At 53.7% G+C, this 14584-nt stretch overlaps 5 protein-coding genes across 5 annotated transcripts; 2 read left to right on the forward strand and 3 right to left on the reverse strand.

The window, feature by feature from the left end:
* Positions 1 to 365: 365 nt before the first annotated feature.
* Positions 366 to 728, reverse strand: CPAR01_13433 (uncharacterized protein; the record flags this gene model as incomplete). Its single annotated transcript, XM_060497687.1, has 2 exons — positions 366 to 446; positions 501 to 728. 2 exons carry the CDS (start codon positions 726 to 728, stop codon positions 366 to 368), a joined length of 309 nt encoding a protein of 102 aa, XP_060344080.1.
* A 3906-nt stretch (positions 729 to 4634) lies between these two features.
* On the forward strand, positions 4635 to 4934 carry CPAR01_13434 (uncharacterized protein; the record flags this gene model as incomplete). The annotated part of the gene is made up of 1 exon (XM_060497688.1): positions 4635 to 4934. The coding sequence occupies one exon, from the start codon at positions 4635 to 4637 to the stop codon at positions 4932 to 4934; it is 300 nt and encodes a 99-aa protein (XP_060344081.1).
* A 408-nt stretch (positions 4935 to 5342) lies between these two features.
* On the forward strand, positions 5343 to 5507 carry CPAR01_13435 (uncharacterized protein; the record flags this gene model as incomplete). Its single annotated transcript, XM_060497689.1, has 1 exon — positions 5343 to 5507. One exon carries the CDS (start codon positions 5343 to 5345, stop codon positions 5505 to 5507), a length of 165 nt encoding a protein of 54 aa, XP_060344082.1.
* Positions 5508 to 7404: 1897 nt separating this feature from the next.
* On the reverse strand, positions 7405 to 7620 carry CPAR01_13436 (uncharacterized protein; the record flags this gene model as incomplete). The annotated part of the gene is made up of 1 exon (XM_060497690.1): positions 7405 to 7620. One exon carries the CDS (start codon positions 7618 to 7620, stop codon positions 7405 to 7407), a length of 216 nt encoding a protein of 71 aa, XP_060344083.1.
* A 5113-nt stretch (positions 7621 to 12733) lies between these two features.
* On the reverse strand, positions 12734 to 14247 carry CPAR01_13437 (uncharacterized protein; the record flags this gene model as incomplete). Its single annotated transcript, XM_060497691.1, has 3 exons — positions 12734 to 13501; positions 13558 to 13824; positions 13894 to 14247. 3 exons carry the CDS (start codon positions 14245 to 14247, stop codon positions 12734 to 12736), a joined length of 1389 nt encoding a protein of 462 aa, XP_060344084.1.
* Between the last annotated feature and the right edge of the window lie 337 nt (positions 14248 to 14584).

Raw genomic sequence — 14584 nt, forward strand, 5'->3', positions numbered from 1 at the left:
GACGCTATCGCAGGCCGTTGCGATCAATGCAATAACAATTAAAACGAAAGGCGGTGCCGTAGAGATGCGGATTTCTGCTTTGGCTCCCGTGATTTCCATGCTGGTTGCTGTCCTCTCTTTGGACATGAAGCCGTTCTAGTGACCCAGCGGAACATGCAACGCTGATAAAAACAAACGCCAGTGTACCCAATGCCACACAGAGGAGGGTATCGAGGTGAGGAAGGGAGGCGAGAAAGTCGACACAGGTATCCATGCTGGATAAACAGAGTCGACGTGAAAGGGGTATGAAATTCAAGCGCTCGCAAAGGGTATCGCGGTGATGGCGATCTATATCAAAGAAGATGGAGAGCTGAAAGAGGGCGCGCTTAGTGCTTCTTGTCGGAGCTGGCAGAGTGCTGCTTCGAGGAGTGGTGATGATGCTTGTGAGAAGAGTGGTGCTTGCGGACCTTGAAAAAGTCAGTGGCGTTCGCGAGCAGACTTCACGAGGCATTGTGGCTTACCCGTTGGCGACCGCGGTGCTCTTCCTCGTCCGAGGAACCGTTGCTCAGGCGTCTCCTCTCCTCCTCATACCAGGTGCTCAAAGACTTGCCGCCAAACATGAGATCGTCATCTTCGATGATGGTGGCTTGGATCCAGCCTTGTGAAGCGAGGTCAAATTCTCTAGCGTTGGGATCCATGGCGCTGGCGTTGGGAACAACGTAGTAATATTGGTCTTGTGCTGGTGACATTTTGTATGTAGTCTGATAGTGGCGGCTAGTTGTGGACTGGAAGGCGGATAGGAATGCAAGATGGGATGGAATGCGCGGGTCCTTTATGGTTGTGGTTTGTGTAGACGTGAGATAAATGACGCGTGACGCTGGTTTTCGCGTAGATGAGTTGCTTGGCTAATGGTGTTTTGAAAAAGCCGGGGTGATCGCAGCTGGAGTTATTTAAGCCTCCAAGACAGGGATTCTTGAATTATAGCTGGGACGGGGTGGCAGAGAGCAGGGTAGTCTGGACTCTGGAATTCGGAATGACGGGAGGGTGTGCTGGAAATATCGACGAAAGCGACAAAGAATCCAGGCGGGCGGGCGTTCGGATATCCAAGGGTCCAGTAAAAGAATTTACTGGCAGAGTAGGAAATGTTCGTTTTCCTTTGTTCGGTTGCCGATGAGAATGAGGCAGGGCGAGACAGCACTAGACGGTGTGGGCTGGATCGAGTAGAGGGCGGATCGGAGGAGCGGTAGTGAGTAGAGGCGTATGTGTGTAGACTTGTATGAGGCGGCGGCGGAGGAGGCCTATTGTGAGATCGTTGAGGCGCTTTGAAAGTTCGGTCACTGCGGTATGGCGGGATGTCAGAGTCGCGGAATAGAATAGAAAGAGAATCGGGAAGAGGCCCTCACGATGGATGGATGCGGGTGAAGGCTGGGTTATTATGGATTATGGGATTGTGGGCTGCAAGGCAGCAAGTGCGAGGGTGCGGTCCTTTCCCCGTATTATTTTCAGGTTGGCCTCGCGTGGCGGGAAGGAGCACCGTAGGTACCGAACCCGCTGTGTGTGGGTGTGGGAAGGAAGGGGGAAGGAGACGGAGTGACATGTGTGAACTTGTGAGAAGGAGGGAAGGAGGGGGCAGGGGTGGACTTCCCGGTCTGTGCAGAGTGGGAAGGAAGTGGGCGACCCCCTTCCCAGTGGAGACCGAGTAAGGTAAGGTAGGGCAACCGCGGGCAGGGGTGGAGAGAACAGGCGAGGGCGCAAGGGGGGGGGGACGGAAAACGGAGAGCGAAACGGTGCGACGGCCTTTCGTTGATGACTTCCAAGTCCGTTTTAATGGGTACACGCACCTAACAAATGGAAGTAAGTAACTCACCCACACCTCACCGAAATGGAAGCAAGGTAGAGGCCAGAGAGAGCCTAACGCGAAAGTCCGGGGGAGCTGGACACACATCGGGTCGAGTTCAGCCCAGCTGCCCAGGTCAGGACCAAAGGGACTGTGCAGCTTCAGTGCCAGCTGCTGTGTGTTGGCACTGGTAGGTAGGTCCTACGTGGTCGGCTGGCTTCACCTCTCAGCTGAAGACGCGTCTTCTCGGTGACTCTTGTCTCAAATCTTGTTCCTTCTGCCCAGCAAGTCGGAATGGCGGAGGCAGGGGGGTCGCATTCAATAGTCAATAGTGGGAGGGCAGGCTGACTGAGAGAGTCTGAGGTGAGGTGAGGTGCGTGAGCCTGATATTGGATTGGGTACGGTGTACGGAGTGCAGACTACCTAGACCTTACAGAGTATTGGTCCACTTGATGCACGAGTGCCACACTGCGGTGGTTTGCTGATGCCGAGACGATGGCATTGGTGCTGATGGCGAGGCCGATACCGAGTATTGAGACTGCTGATGCGGCCTTGTTTCGGCTCAGCAGGCCGCGAAGTGTCGGGTCTGAGTTTTGTGGGTGAAGGACTTGTTGGACTTGAAGATTCCCGTCAGAAGAAAAGAGTCAGAGTCGGAGGAATCAGACTGGTGGTGCCCTATGTTGATGGTGTTGGTGCGGGGGGTTCCGGAAGTGGAAGCGTAGGTACTTTCATGATACCACCGGCTTCGGTCGTGATGATTCAACTACCTTATTGCTGGACTCCTTCGCTCCGTCCAAGTCGGCGACGTGGCTGTAACTCTAGCCCGTTGCAAGCTTTGCTCCGTGAGATGGCTTGGGGTAATCTGGACTGCCGACGTGTCGGTGTCCGGAATGAAGGCTACCATAGGAGCTTAGATGGACCATCGGAGAGGTCTGGACTCTTGGGGTATTTGCAACCTCAAAATGTGTAGCCTGCTTCTGGATGGCCTGCGCGGCCTAGATGGCCTGGATCGTGGACCACGACGATGCGATTGGGGGAGAGGGTTTGAAAGTCTACACTGTCCGTAGGTACTACGGTGTTTATTTGCCCGGCAGCTGAACACTTTGGAATATCCGTGAATGGCGTTGGCCGTGCGTGAGATACAGATACATCTGGAGACATTGGGCAGCTGAGGCATATTGCCGAGAGAATACACGAAAGACAGCGCTAAGTCGGTGCAGGTCGTGATTTTACCTATAGATCTGAGATTGGTATCGATCGAATGTCTGGCTAATCCCATCACTTCCTGCACTTTGGTGTTTCTTCTTTCTGCCGAGGGCCCCGGGGATCCGTTTGAAACGGAAGAATAAAGGACAAGGCAAAGGGCGGGTATCCGTAGAGCAAGATATACCAAGGTACTGCGTAAGGTAGTAGTATCATGGATGATGATGGCGAAAAGGCGGAGTAGCTAGGTACCTACAGGAGCTGACCTTTGCGAATTCAAGATTATCTGTAATCTTGTGTCATTCCCGGCCTTCTTATCCGTGCCTTATCTGGCGGCTATCATAAAATAGGACCGCAGCACGACCGGGCGGTATTAGATCGAGCTGACGAGAGGCGAAGATAAAATGACAGAATAACAGCGACAAGCACATCCTGATGGGAGTCGATTGCCGGACTACGTACTTGGTATTCAACCATTGAGCCATGAATGAGTCCATGACACGGCCGAGGATTGCAGCGATGATACAGCACTCAAAACCTGGGACCGGCGGCGAGTAATGACGCGGATAACAGTTCACTGTAAGCCCTGGGCAAGTATCCGTACACGCCGAGAACGGAATACGTCCGTTCCTGTCAGCACCAGGGCGGCCGTCCGTGGCTGAAGGCCAAAGTACCTTTACACTGCCATGATCTGCAGATGTACATGTCGACCCTCTCACCTCTTACACGGAGGGGAAACCTTGGGGTGCATGGCCACCAGGCAAGAAGACAGGGCTCTGGGGGAGGGCACTGGCACATTGCGGGCTGCAGGTTACCTCCTCAGGCGGGAGTCAGGCACCCTAGAAGGCAGGTCGCGGCGTCGCTTCGGCCATGGCAGGCAGAAAAGGCAGAAGACTAACCAGGCCCTTCAACATGATCCCATCTTCTTGTCTTTTCTGCTGAGGGGATTTTTGAGAAACAAGATGGGGAAAAGGAAGACACGGCGCCTCGGGCGGACCAGGCGTGGATTCCTCGGGTCGGCCGTCTTCCGTCGAGATAACGAAGCGAAACGGACTTTGAGGCCAGGCACGGGTGACCATGACCGAGGCAAGACAGTTCGTAACTACCTAAATTCGGATACGGCGTTCAGGACTGGACGAGATACGGATGATAGGTACGGAGTACGCAGGTACTTTGCTTTACGAGACCGGCTGACGGCGAATGGAAGGTGACCTGCCGCGAGGAGTGAGAACTCGCTGAGGATGTAAGGCAGCGGGGGGTTCGATACTTACCTTACTCTACAAGGCATGGAGCGACGGATACGTACTCGACGTACCTGCACTTACCTTCTTCTTGTTTTGCACTTGCGGTCCCCTAATTTGCAAGGCTGCACCACCAAGGCACCTCGGTTCCACCAATGTCTCCATCCAAAAGATGGGGGGTTCTTTCCACTTTTGACACTGACACATCGACCGTCAGTCTGTCACCCACCGTCCCAATCTACCGTCTACGCCATCTACACCGTCTTTCATCTCACCGAGTGAGGTGAGCGTCTCTCCTTCAAGTTTCTCGTCCAAAGGCTCCAACTTTGTGCATTTGTCTTGCCTGCCAGATTATCTCCGTCTTCAGCCCGCCAATGACACGCCAACCTGCTGCATTTCTCCATTCACTGGCTCCCGCTGTGTGTTTCGTCGAGAATAAGGTCTTTACTTTTCAACCAAACGCACGCTCGAACCTCGCAGGTTATTGTTTTTATATTTGGCTAATCGACGCCTCTACCCGTAAAGAGTATTCCCGCCCGTCGTCGCCTTTGTTGATCGTCTGCCTCGTAAGTATTCCCGTGGCCCCTGGTGTGTCAAGAGTCAAGATACCAAAGGGCCGCTGCAGATCATGTCAAGCTTCAGATCTTGGCTCTTATCCCTTTGCAGATACCTAAAAGTGCCAGAGTACATCGGTACCACACCCGCAGCGTTGTTGAGCCTCGAATACCTGACTCGGAAAATGATGTGCGCCAGCCAAGCATGTGTATCGCCTCTTGGATCCTATGGCGGAACCTGGCCGACAAACACGTCATATCAAAGATGAAAGAGACGCGCGAGACTGACACGAAGAAACACTCGATACGACATCGCCATCAGCTCGTCCGCTAGAGAACCTCACGAAGTACTGGTATAGCCAGACATTGTACAAACACGCTGGGGCTCCTTTGCTCGTCCTGCTTGCGTGTCCATCTCGCACTCTGAAGCGTTAGACCGACAACCTTGATAAAAGGGTCCGAATCTCGAGACAGGGCAACGTCGACGACGGTGACAAGGCTCCGTCAAAGGGACTGATACGGTGATGGATGGACGGCACATCCTTCTCTTGGCTTGGCCCCTCTGCCCCTTGGTCTGTGGCCTCTATCGTTTCCTCCTCCTGGATCTTGGCAGGCTGTGCCAAAGGACCAACCCTGCAAATCAAATACGGACGCTACCCGTTCTGCCCTGAAGGCCCGTCCGGATATTGCTGAATACAATGGGGACCTCGGATGCTGAACCACGGTTACACAGTCCACAGCCTTTTTAACTGGGCACCCGTCAGTGTCATCCTTGAATCTGGATATCAAAAAAAGAACGAGCTGCCGATTGTCATCTCGCCATCTGGGGCATCTGGGGGCATCTGGGGGCATACGCGCATCGGTATGCGACGTGCAATTTTATCGGTTCATCGCCAGCGATCAACTCATTTAGCCCCCAGAATATCATCACGCCAGACTGATGCATCGCCCCATGCCCCGTACCCAAAATCTGCTTCTGGACAGACTTGCTCGAAACTGAAGGACCTGACAGCGGAATCCGTCTGTGAAGCCACCATCCGTGCTCTTCTTGAGCCGTTTTTAGCTGCTTGTCGCGCCAACACTCCCCTCTTTCAACCCCAGACGTCCCCTCATTTCATCAAAACAGCCATTATCAAAATAGCTGCCGCAGTATGGATGGACCGCCTAGGTATCAAAGCACAATCTCGTCTCATGTGCCCGCCGTTGACCACGCCAGCGGGAAGAGGCGCGATAACAAATTAGAAGGAGGGGGAAAAAAAACATGGGATGCCTATTCGGGCAGTCAGCCAACACTTGCAATATCCACCAGTCGCACGAAGGTCTCCTGAGTCTAGAGTGCATTTCAAATAAAGGAAGCCAGACCATGTCATGTTGCGGTACTTGGAACCCGAGACGGATGACGCTCTCGACCCCGTTGTTCCGTACCCTAATGTTCATTGTTCTAGTTTCGTGCCCAACACTAAATGTCCATGGTGCGAAGTATCCCGCGCTGCTAGCCAATTCGCGAAAACGCACCCAATCGCCATGCTTTGGTCATGGAATATGGCCCAAAGTCCATCCCAGGTGTCTAGGTTTGCATTCGGAGCCCCTCCATTGGATCGTCTGCCTGGCTACTAGGCCCCCAACGAGGATGGATAAGTCGGGCTTGCTTTTGTTTCTGTAGAAGACACACGCATGCTGCATCTCGTACCTGTCACTCGCGTGTAACCACATCGCAGGCCCAACAAATGGGCTGCGTTGAGGAGACGATTTAAACTTTAGCATCTCGTCTTCGCGTTGGGCGCGGAATGTGGTACAACAAGAATACAAGAGCACGCAACTGGGTAGTGGCATTGCAGTCATCCTTGCCGTTCTGGCCTTTCATCCACGCGTTTCCCGCGCTGGCCTCGGTGACCTCCTTTGGTCTCTCTGGATCCCAAAAGTGCCATGAAGCCCCATCTTACGACTCATCACCGAAATACTAGGCATCAAGCTCAAGTGGGTGGTCTGTCAGATGCCAGATGTCGGGGATGTAACCTTTGAGCAAGACCATCAACCCCTCCTCCCCCCTCACACTCTTAAGGACAAGAGTATGTGTAGCCGCTGGACCGTTTGGCATGGCATCCCACTACGACTTCGCAGTGTCCTCCTGCCCAAACCGGTCACGGGCGGCGGACATGGCGAGAATATCACGGCGTGCTCACCTGGACTCGTCAACGGTCCGGCGAACCAGAGCCTCGTGACTTTCCGGCCAGTCACCCGCTTCCCACCCACCCATCCCGTAGCCGCATCTCCCGCCAGTGCGGAGCCCAGATGGAGGGACCAAAGACGCACGACATGGCCCCTTCTCTTGGGTTGTTGGTTGGGCTGCTCACCAAGGGTGGTTCCTGATGCTCGAGCTGTGCCACGATTGCTTCCGTCAGCAACACCCCGACTTTTCCACCAGCAAAGACGTAAGTTTTCCCTCTTGTATCAGCTCCAAATGGCGGCACAGGCATCAGTCCCGTCATGTCATGTATGGAACCTCGTCTGTGGCTGGTGCTTACCAGATGCGATCCCCAGAGGCACATTGTGCGTCCCAAAGCTACCCACGGAACGTGAGTAAGTCGGGTTACAGCGGATTCGGTGCATCAGGGTCCTTTGCGGCCGGGCGATCGCTGGGTACCCCGCGTCGACAGAGAGGGGGCGCCGAGGCCACGGGAGGATGGAAGCGCGCAGCGAACCTGGAGAAGGATAATCCGCCAGGGCCGTGGTGGAGGGTGTGTGTGTGCTTCGGTGTGCTTCGGCGCCTTTTCACCGCCTGCTCCGCGTCTGCCCGAATAAACATTCCTTAGGGTAGATGCTACAGAAGATGGCACGGAAGACTACGTACGACAGGACTGAGGACTCCAGACCGCTGACCCGTCCGGCCGGCCATCCACACACCCTCCGTTACAGTTTTCCGTTGGCCTTCTCAGAGTTCTAGGTACCGTATCCAAAGAAAGGACTACCTAGATGCCTAAGCCCAAGTGTGCAGGATTAGTCCCAACATGAATCTTTACGGTTCAAACACGCACACACCGTATCCGTAGTGTACAGCATGTCGTCTCAAGTCACCGAATTCCACGCGACAAAGGGGATACGTACACCGACCGACTCGGGCATAGCCGAAAGAGCACCGACTCATTCACGCACATTGCGACCATCCCGTATGAAACGGCCTGAATCAGTTCTCGCGGGATCTACTGGCCTTCTTCAACTCAGCTCGAGTCCTCGTAGCGGTCACGGCAGCGTCGCGCATGCCATCCAACCGCATGGGGAAAGCTTATTGAGGCCACATTTTGCACCAAGAGTCGAAGAAGAAGAAGAAGAAGAATGTTTTCCCACACTCAATGCACATCCTCATCCTCGGACCAAGTCCGGCAACGGCAATACGTTGGCGTTTCTTGGGACCGGCTCACCGGAGCAAGGCACGGCGTTTCGAGGAAGGACTTGATTGACCAACTGCAACTGTATCTCGTCTTGTACCTGGTGTATCGCTTGGCACGCTGCAGAAAATTTAGAATCTCTCACAGAAGAACTCTGATCGTCGCGCATGCCGTATAGACACACGCATCCACACTTCCGTAAACCGGCCGCTTCAAGTAGGTATACCGGCAAAAGTGTCGGCTCCTTTCTTTTGAAGTTACGGGCCGCGCCAGACGCACGGAAAACGGTCGGTGAGGCCCGCCACAAGGAGATGGCCGCCGGGCAGAGGGCCACATGTCAAAAAAAGTGTCAAGAGATGGAAGATCTCGATTGCGGCTTATCGCGGGGATGGGGGTTAAGTCACCAGCTGCGATCTCGTTCAACCAATCCTCGGTGAAGAGGCGGGGATCAGGGTTGGTTTCCAGAGCCATGAGGCAGCAGTCACGAGGACACAGAGCCTTGCGGCAAGTTGCAACGCATATATCTATTCAGTACTCTATCGATGATTGCCGTGAAGAGTGAGTGATTGGGTTCGAGTGCCGGCCAACGGCGGGCATCCTTTGTCCAGTTGTGGCATGCCGCATGACGGGCACCTTGCCGGCCGGCAAAGGCCATGTGACCGGTTCGCTCTCTGGTAGGTATCGGCGCCGGACCAATATGGGTATTCCTGAAGGTTTGGATGTTTGATGCACACTTCACCCAGACAAACAGAAACATCATTGGTGATGTTATGTTTTATGCACGATACCCGCCGACGGCGCGGCGGCGACACACTACAGTCGATTCTACCGTACACGTTTTCAAACGGCGGGATGTAGTATACAAAGGGATTTTGCGGTACTTGGTGAGGTGTGAGGATAGGTATCGCCCTCGGGGTATTTTTCGCGTGTGTTGGCTGCGGCGAACGGCGATCGTACATTGCTTCGGGGGAAATGTCTCCGCAGCTTTCTCACCAAGAGATCTACATACGGCCGAGGAAACACGAAAGAAGAAGCGTGGGCGGCTCCGCTCACGGGTCCATCTGTTGCAAGTTGCAGGCTTGTAGCGCACATCATTGACCAAAAAGGCTTAAAGGTACAGAGGACCGGGTCGCGACGGCGAAACATGTGCAAAAGAAGAAAAAAAAAAGGCATTCTTTTGACAAAAATGGCAAAATTTTGCCTTCCGTCATGACAGTGTTATCTTGCATCGGCGGAGAAGCTCCGGGTTGGGGGGCGAATGAGGTTGCGACGAGTTGAAATGCGCGAGTCGTCGCAAGTTTTGGTGATGGAGTCAATCAACGTTTTAGTTACTGCGTATGGAGGTGTGGATGGTGTTCATGCCCCTCGTCTTTTGGGGTCAAATGCAATACGGTTGAACCACATGGTGACAGAACACACTCACCCCCCATAAAGGTTCCGATACCGCACGCACACCGCACCAGACCGTCGAACTTGATGGTTGTGTGGATGTCAAGCAGGCCGAACTGTGGGAAAACGGAATCATCAGATCAGCCAAACCGACGGAGAGTGAGAGTTAGATTCATGGGGTGGTTGTTCCACAAGGCACAAAGACGGTGAGCATAACAGACAGGTTTCGCCACGGGATGGAGTCATGGTATCGTGGAAATCGTGACAAGAGGTTTTCCATGTCGTTCATCAACTGAGACGCGGCGCGTGGTCCGGCGTCGTGGCGATGACGTCAAGGTTCGATGGAGGGGCAGAAGGGGGGGGGGGCGGGGTTCATCCTCTTCTTCTTCTTCGTCTTCTTCGTCTTCGTCTTCTTCGAGTTATCCTTGCCGGCTGTTTGGGTTTCCTGCTCGGGAGGGACCAACCCCGTGCATACTGTCACTATTACACCACGGATGCACTACTTTACTCACTCTTGTACGCACAAATGCTGTGCCCATTGACTAGCAAAAGGGTACTCCGTAAAGTAGTTCTGTCTTGCCTGGAGCGGCGGCGAGAGGGGCAACAGGAGCCAGTGACAACATCGTGTCCGCTTCGGAAGCGACGTTTCCAGGGGGTTTAAGCTCTTTGGCAGCTCCATCCGCGCGGGAACCCTGGGAAAGGAAAAAAAAGGCTTCGCGGCGTGGCGTGGCGTGGCGTGGCGGGCGATGACATCAGCGAGGAAAAGGATTTCAACACCAAACTGATTCGTGGCGGAGGGACTTAGATGCCTGCGAGAATCCTTACCTTGCAAGTTGCCTTGCCTTGCCCGGCCCAGTGACGGTGACAGAGCACTGGAGCCGTGTCAGTCGAATGCAGCGGGATGCAAAGAACCCGGAATCCTGGGAGAGTTTAAACGGTTTCTCAGGAGTCAAGGGGGCCATTGGGCCGTGGGTTGTTGGTGATTACACACATACAGAGAAAGGATAAAAAAGACAAAAGGTAAAAAGCTAGAATGAGCCCTACGACGAAGTTACGTCGCCCCGGGTTGCCCCCCCCCCCCCCACCCTAACGCAAATCACTTTAAAATCAAGGCACCTCGTTTAGAGGGGGAGGGAAAAGGCTCTTTCTGGGAGTTTGCCATGTGGCTGGTCGCCTGGCCGCTGGACTCAAACTGCTTGCAGAAGACTTCCGTGCCTGACTGACCCTGACGTGGGTGACGTTCACCTTTGCTAAGGTAGCCAACCCCCACCACGTCACTGGCGATGATCTTCAAGGGTTGCTGAATCGTATCGTGCAGCGAGGTGACTACGCTTTCCGCGGGAGTATGTAGATATTTGCCATGCCTGTCTATTTGGGATTGGATAGTATGGTAAGCCCGGGGCGGTGTATCACAGTCAGAGAGTCCTTCTAAGCTGCGTCTCGTGATGGTGAGGCGGTGCTGCTTGGTGCTGATGCGGATGCTGATCAAGGAAGAGTCCGTCGTAAAACCAATCAGTCTCGTGTTGGTTGGCGCTTTTCTCATACCTTATTCTACCGTGTAGGAATTCTCGGATTTCAAGTCACACCCTGCAGATCTTGGGATTACCCGAGGGATCGTAAACGGTATCAAAGCAAAAGAATCAATGGCTGCGAAAACGGATGGCCGAAGGACACCGGGTAATGCTGTTATCCCCCCTCGGACCCCCTCCGCCTTGGATTATGCGTTCTTGCCGGGCTTTTTTGGCTCGCCTTAACTCGCGACAGGGGAAATGGGTGAACCGTGCTATGCTGTATTGTCCTGCTGTCGATGCCGAGGCCGTCTGCCGCCTGCCCTGAATATGATTGAAACGCCAGAAACTCTTCCGTGGGGACAAAAATCGTGTACCTGGACATACTTGCGACACGGCTCGCGCATATTGGAATACGGACCGCGGTGCGCCGCAAAACGGTCTGGCGGGGTCGAGGCCCGTAAAAGCAGTGAGGTCATTGCGGGATGTAGGATGCAAATGACAAGACGGCAGGTGGTACCCAGGGGGAGGGGGGAAACAAGAAGGCCGCGGTCTTTTTTTCTTCAATCTGGTTTCTACAGGATGATTCGGGTAGTTCGGCCGGGAGAATTCATGTAACTTCTGAGAAAACGTCAACGATTAGAAGGCCTCTCGACCATCGATCGGGCGGATCGGACGGGATCGTGGACGGACTTGGGAGGGGCCAGTCGGAAGAATAAATGGGGCTTACGGGACTGTCGGTGCCGTCCGGGATGGGCGGAGTGGTTTCCTGAATTTGCTTCGGGCTTTTGTCTTTTTTCGCTTGCGGCGATCTCCTGGCAATCCTCGTCGGACTTGTGAGTGGGTATATTCGTATTCTTCAGACATACTGGCTATCTACCTCCCTAGACATATCCTTCTCATCACGGATCTGAATATTTTAGAAGAGGGGATATCCGGCAGTGTGCTCAGACACGCTTCTGCCACCAGGAGGTCTTGTCGGCGTTTCGGATCCGAAGGGGGAGTATTCAGCCGCGCGTCAAATTTCCCATGATGACAGAACATAAGCTAAAAAAAAAAGAAAAACGAAAAGACGGATGGAAGCTTGCGAGGCTTGGGCATGCGTGAGTACGTGTGTGCAGCTCGCTCGGCCTCGCCTACAGCTTCTAGTTCTGCTTGGGGAGGCCGACAGCCTGCGATGTTAGGGCTCGAAACCCGCTCAGGTTTATGTAGCCTTTGGGATACTAGACGATGGGTAATTTCGGCCTTGAAGGGGTCTAGCACAGATGAGTTTCCTTCGTGGGGGACGAGAACCAGAGTTGTCACAGCGGTTGGCAATGTGAATTGAAGTCGGTGCGTGATGAAGTTATACGGGATTTTATAGCATCACAACCGCGAGAGGACGTTGGGGCTATGATACACCTCACATCATAATAAAGTAGCAATGACTAATGTAGATAGTCCATCCCTTTGGTAATCGATAGCTTGCTTGAATATAGTGCTCGCTTCAACGGTGTACATGAAATGCCCCAAACGCCTTGCCCATTTAACCTGGCTCGCAATGTTCTTCCGCCGCGCAAATACAACTACAGTACAGATAAGGAAAAAGTAATCGGGAGAACTCCAGACTGCTGTGGGAATCAATCCGACAACGCCTTTACTCCTTCTTCTCCTTCTTCTTGCCCTCATCCTTGGACTTGGACTTGGACTTGCCCTCATCCTTGGAATCGTCCTTATCCCCATCCTTGGAGTCATCCTCAGACCCGTCCTTGTCCTCAGACTTTTCTTCCTTCTCGTCATCCTGCTTGTTGTCCTCATCCTGCTTGTCGTCCTCATCTTGCTTATCCTCCTCCTTCTCCTCCACCTTCTCATTTTCCTCCTCCTCGGAGTCGTCCTTCTTGTTGGCACCTGTGTCCTTCTTGTCATCCTTCTTGCTCTTGCTCTTGGAGTCGCCCTTCTTGGCATTCTTCTTCTCCTCCTCCTTTTGCTTCTTCTCTTCTTCCTTCTTCTTCTTCTCAGCCTCTTCCTTCTCCTTTTTCTGCTTCTTTCTCTCCTCCTCCTCGAGCTTAGCCCAGTCCTTGGTGGTGTCGGTCTTGCCCAGGTGCATGCTCTCAGCTAGGCCTTCGCCAATATGGGGTTGTGCGTTGCCAATCTTGGTGCGACCAACCAAGCTGACAAAGATGGAGACTCCAACAATGGCAGTCAGGACGAAGCGGTAGATTCCGTACCATTGCGGGGTCCAGCCCTTGTTCTTAGCTCGGGTGTCGGCAAGGTAGAGGAAGGTGAAGGCGGCGAATTGCGAGGTGAGGGCATATTCGACGGGCATGAGGAGGGACGGCCAGGCAATCATAGGCGCGACGACACCCATGCCGTAGCGGAACTTTGTTCGGGTGGGATGAGGCGTCTTTTCGGCATATTCCATGCCCTGCAGTCGCGTTAGCCCAGTCATTCCGTCACAGTTGACGCGCGGATGCTGCTCACCCAATGGACTGCTCCAAGGAAGGAGATGATGATGGCGCCGTATCCGAGCTGAATGGGCTCGAGGAGGCTCAGCCAGTATTGCGCTGAATCATGATTCATGTAAATATGGTTTGCAAATGTCGATGTAGAGGGCCATTCGAGGTTCAGGTCCCAGCTCAGGTAGACTGTGCTCAGGGATGTAGCAAGGTAGGGCAGAGTGCCTGCAAGACCGAGCAAGTAGGGCTCCCTTGGCACTTCGCTAAGATTGAAGGTATCCTTGACAATGTTCTATCGGTAATGTGTCAATTGGTGTGTACCGCATGATATCTGGGGCGGAGCAGGCTGGTGCAGACTTACCAACTCCTTCTTGAGTCCTCCCGTGAGATCCTCTTCCTTTTGTGTTTTCGCGGGCTCCGGCTCAAAGAGGTGAATCCTAGACGACTCGGTCGAAACCGCCTCGGGATTAGACTCGAGCTTCTTCTTTGCAATCTCGGCCTCGGCCTTCTTATCGATCTTGTCGTAGGGCGAATTGGTGTATCGCGCTTGGAGGGACAAGGGAATCAAACGAGCTTGGAGGGCCGAAGCAGGTCGCCTGGGGGTGTGAAGAGCACTCGACGGAGACCTCGTCGAAAAGGGTGTTGACGGGATTGCTGAGGGAGCTGCAACTTTGCGTGGAGAAATCCGCGCGAGTTGACGCGAAGAGCGAAGCATCGTGAGGGAGCTTTGGCGTATGTTTTCAGGAGCTACCTTGTGTGCGAGGATGGCGAGGTTGATATGGTTTTGGGCAGTTTCAAGTTGTAGTCTAAATGTATGAACGGAAGGAATCAAGGTCGGAATGAAGCCAGCAAACAGTTGTATCCTCTCTGGGAATTGGTGGTATCAATGCCTGTGGGAAGTTGTTGTTGATGATTGTTGAAGCAAAACAAGAGTCCGGCCGAGTGTCTTGAAGGCCTCTTTTGGTGTCGCCCAAGAGGACCAATTAAATTCGCAAAGTGCCTACCTTATCCGATTGCCTCAAGTTGATGTAAGGCTCGGGTCCAGAACTGGA

The sequence above is a fragment of the Colletotrichum paranaense genome (genome assembly GCF_030867605.1).
Source record: "Colletotrichum paranaense strain IMI 384185 chromosome Unknown Scaffold_12.1, whole genome shotgun sequence".
Classification (NCBI taxonomy): domain Eukaryota; kingdom Fungi; phylum Ascomycota; class Sordariomycetes; order Glomerellales; family Glomerellaceae; genus Colletotrichum; species Colletotrichum paranaense.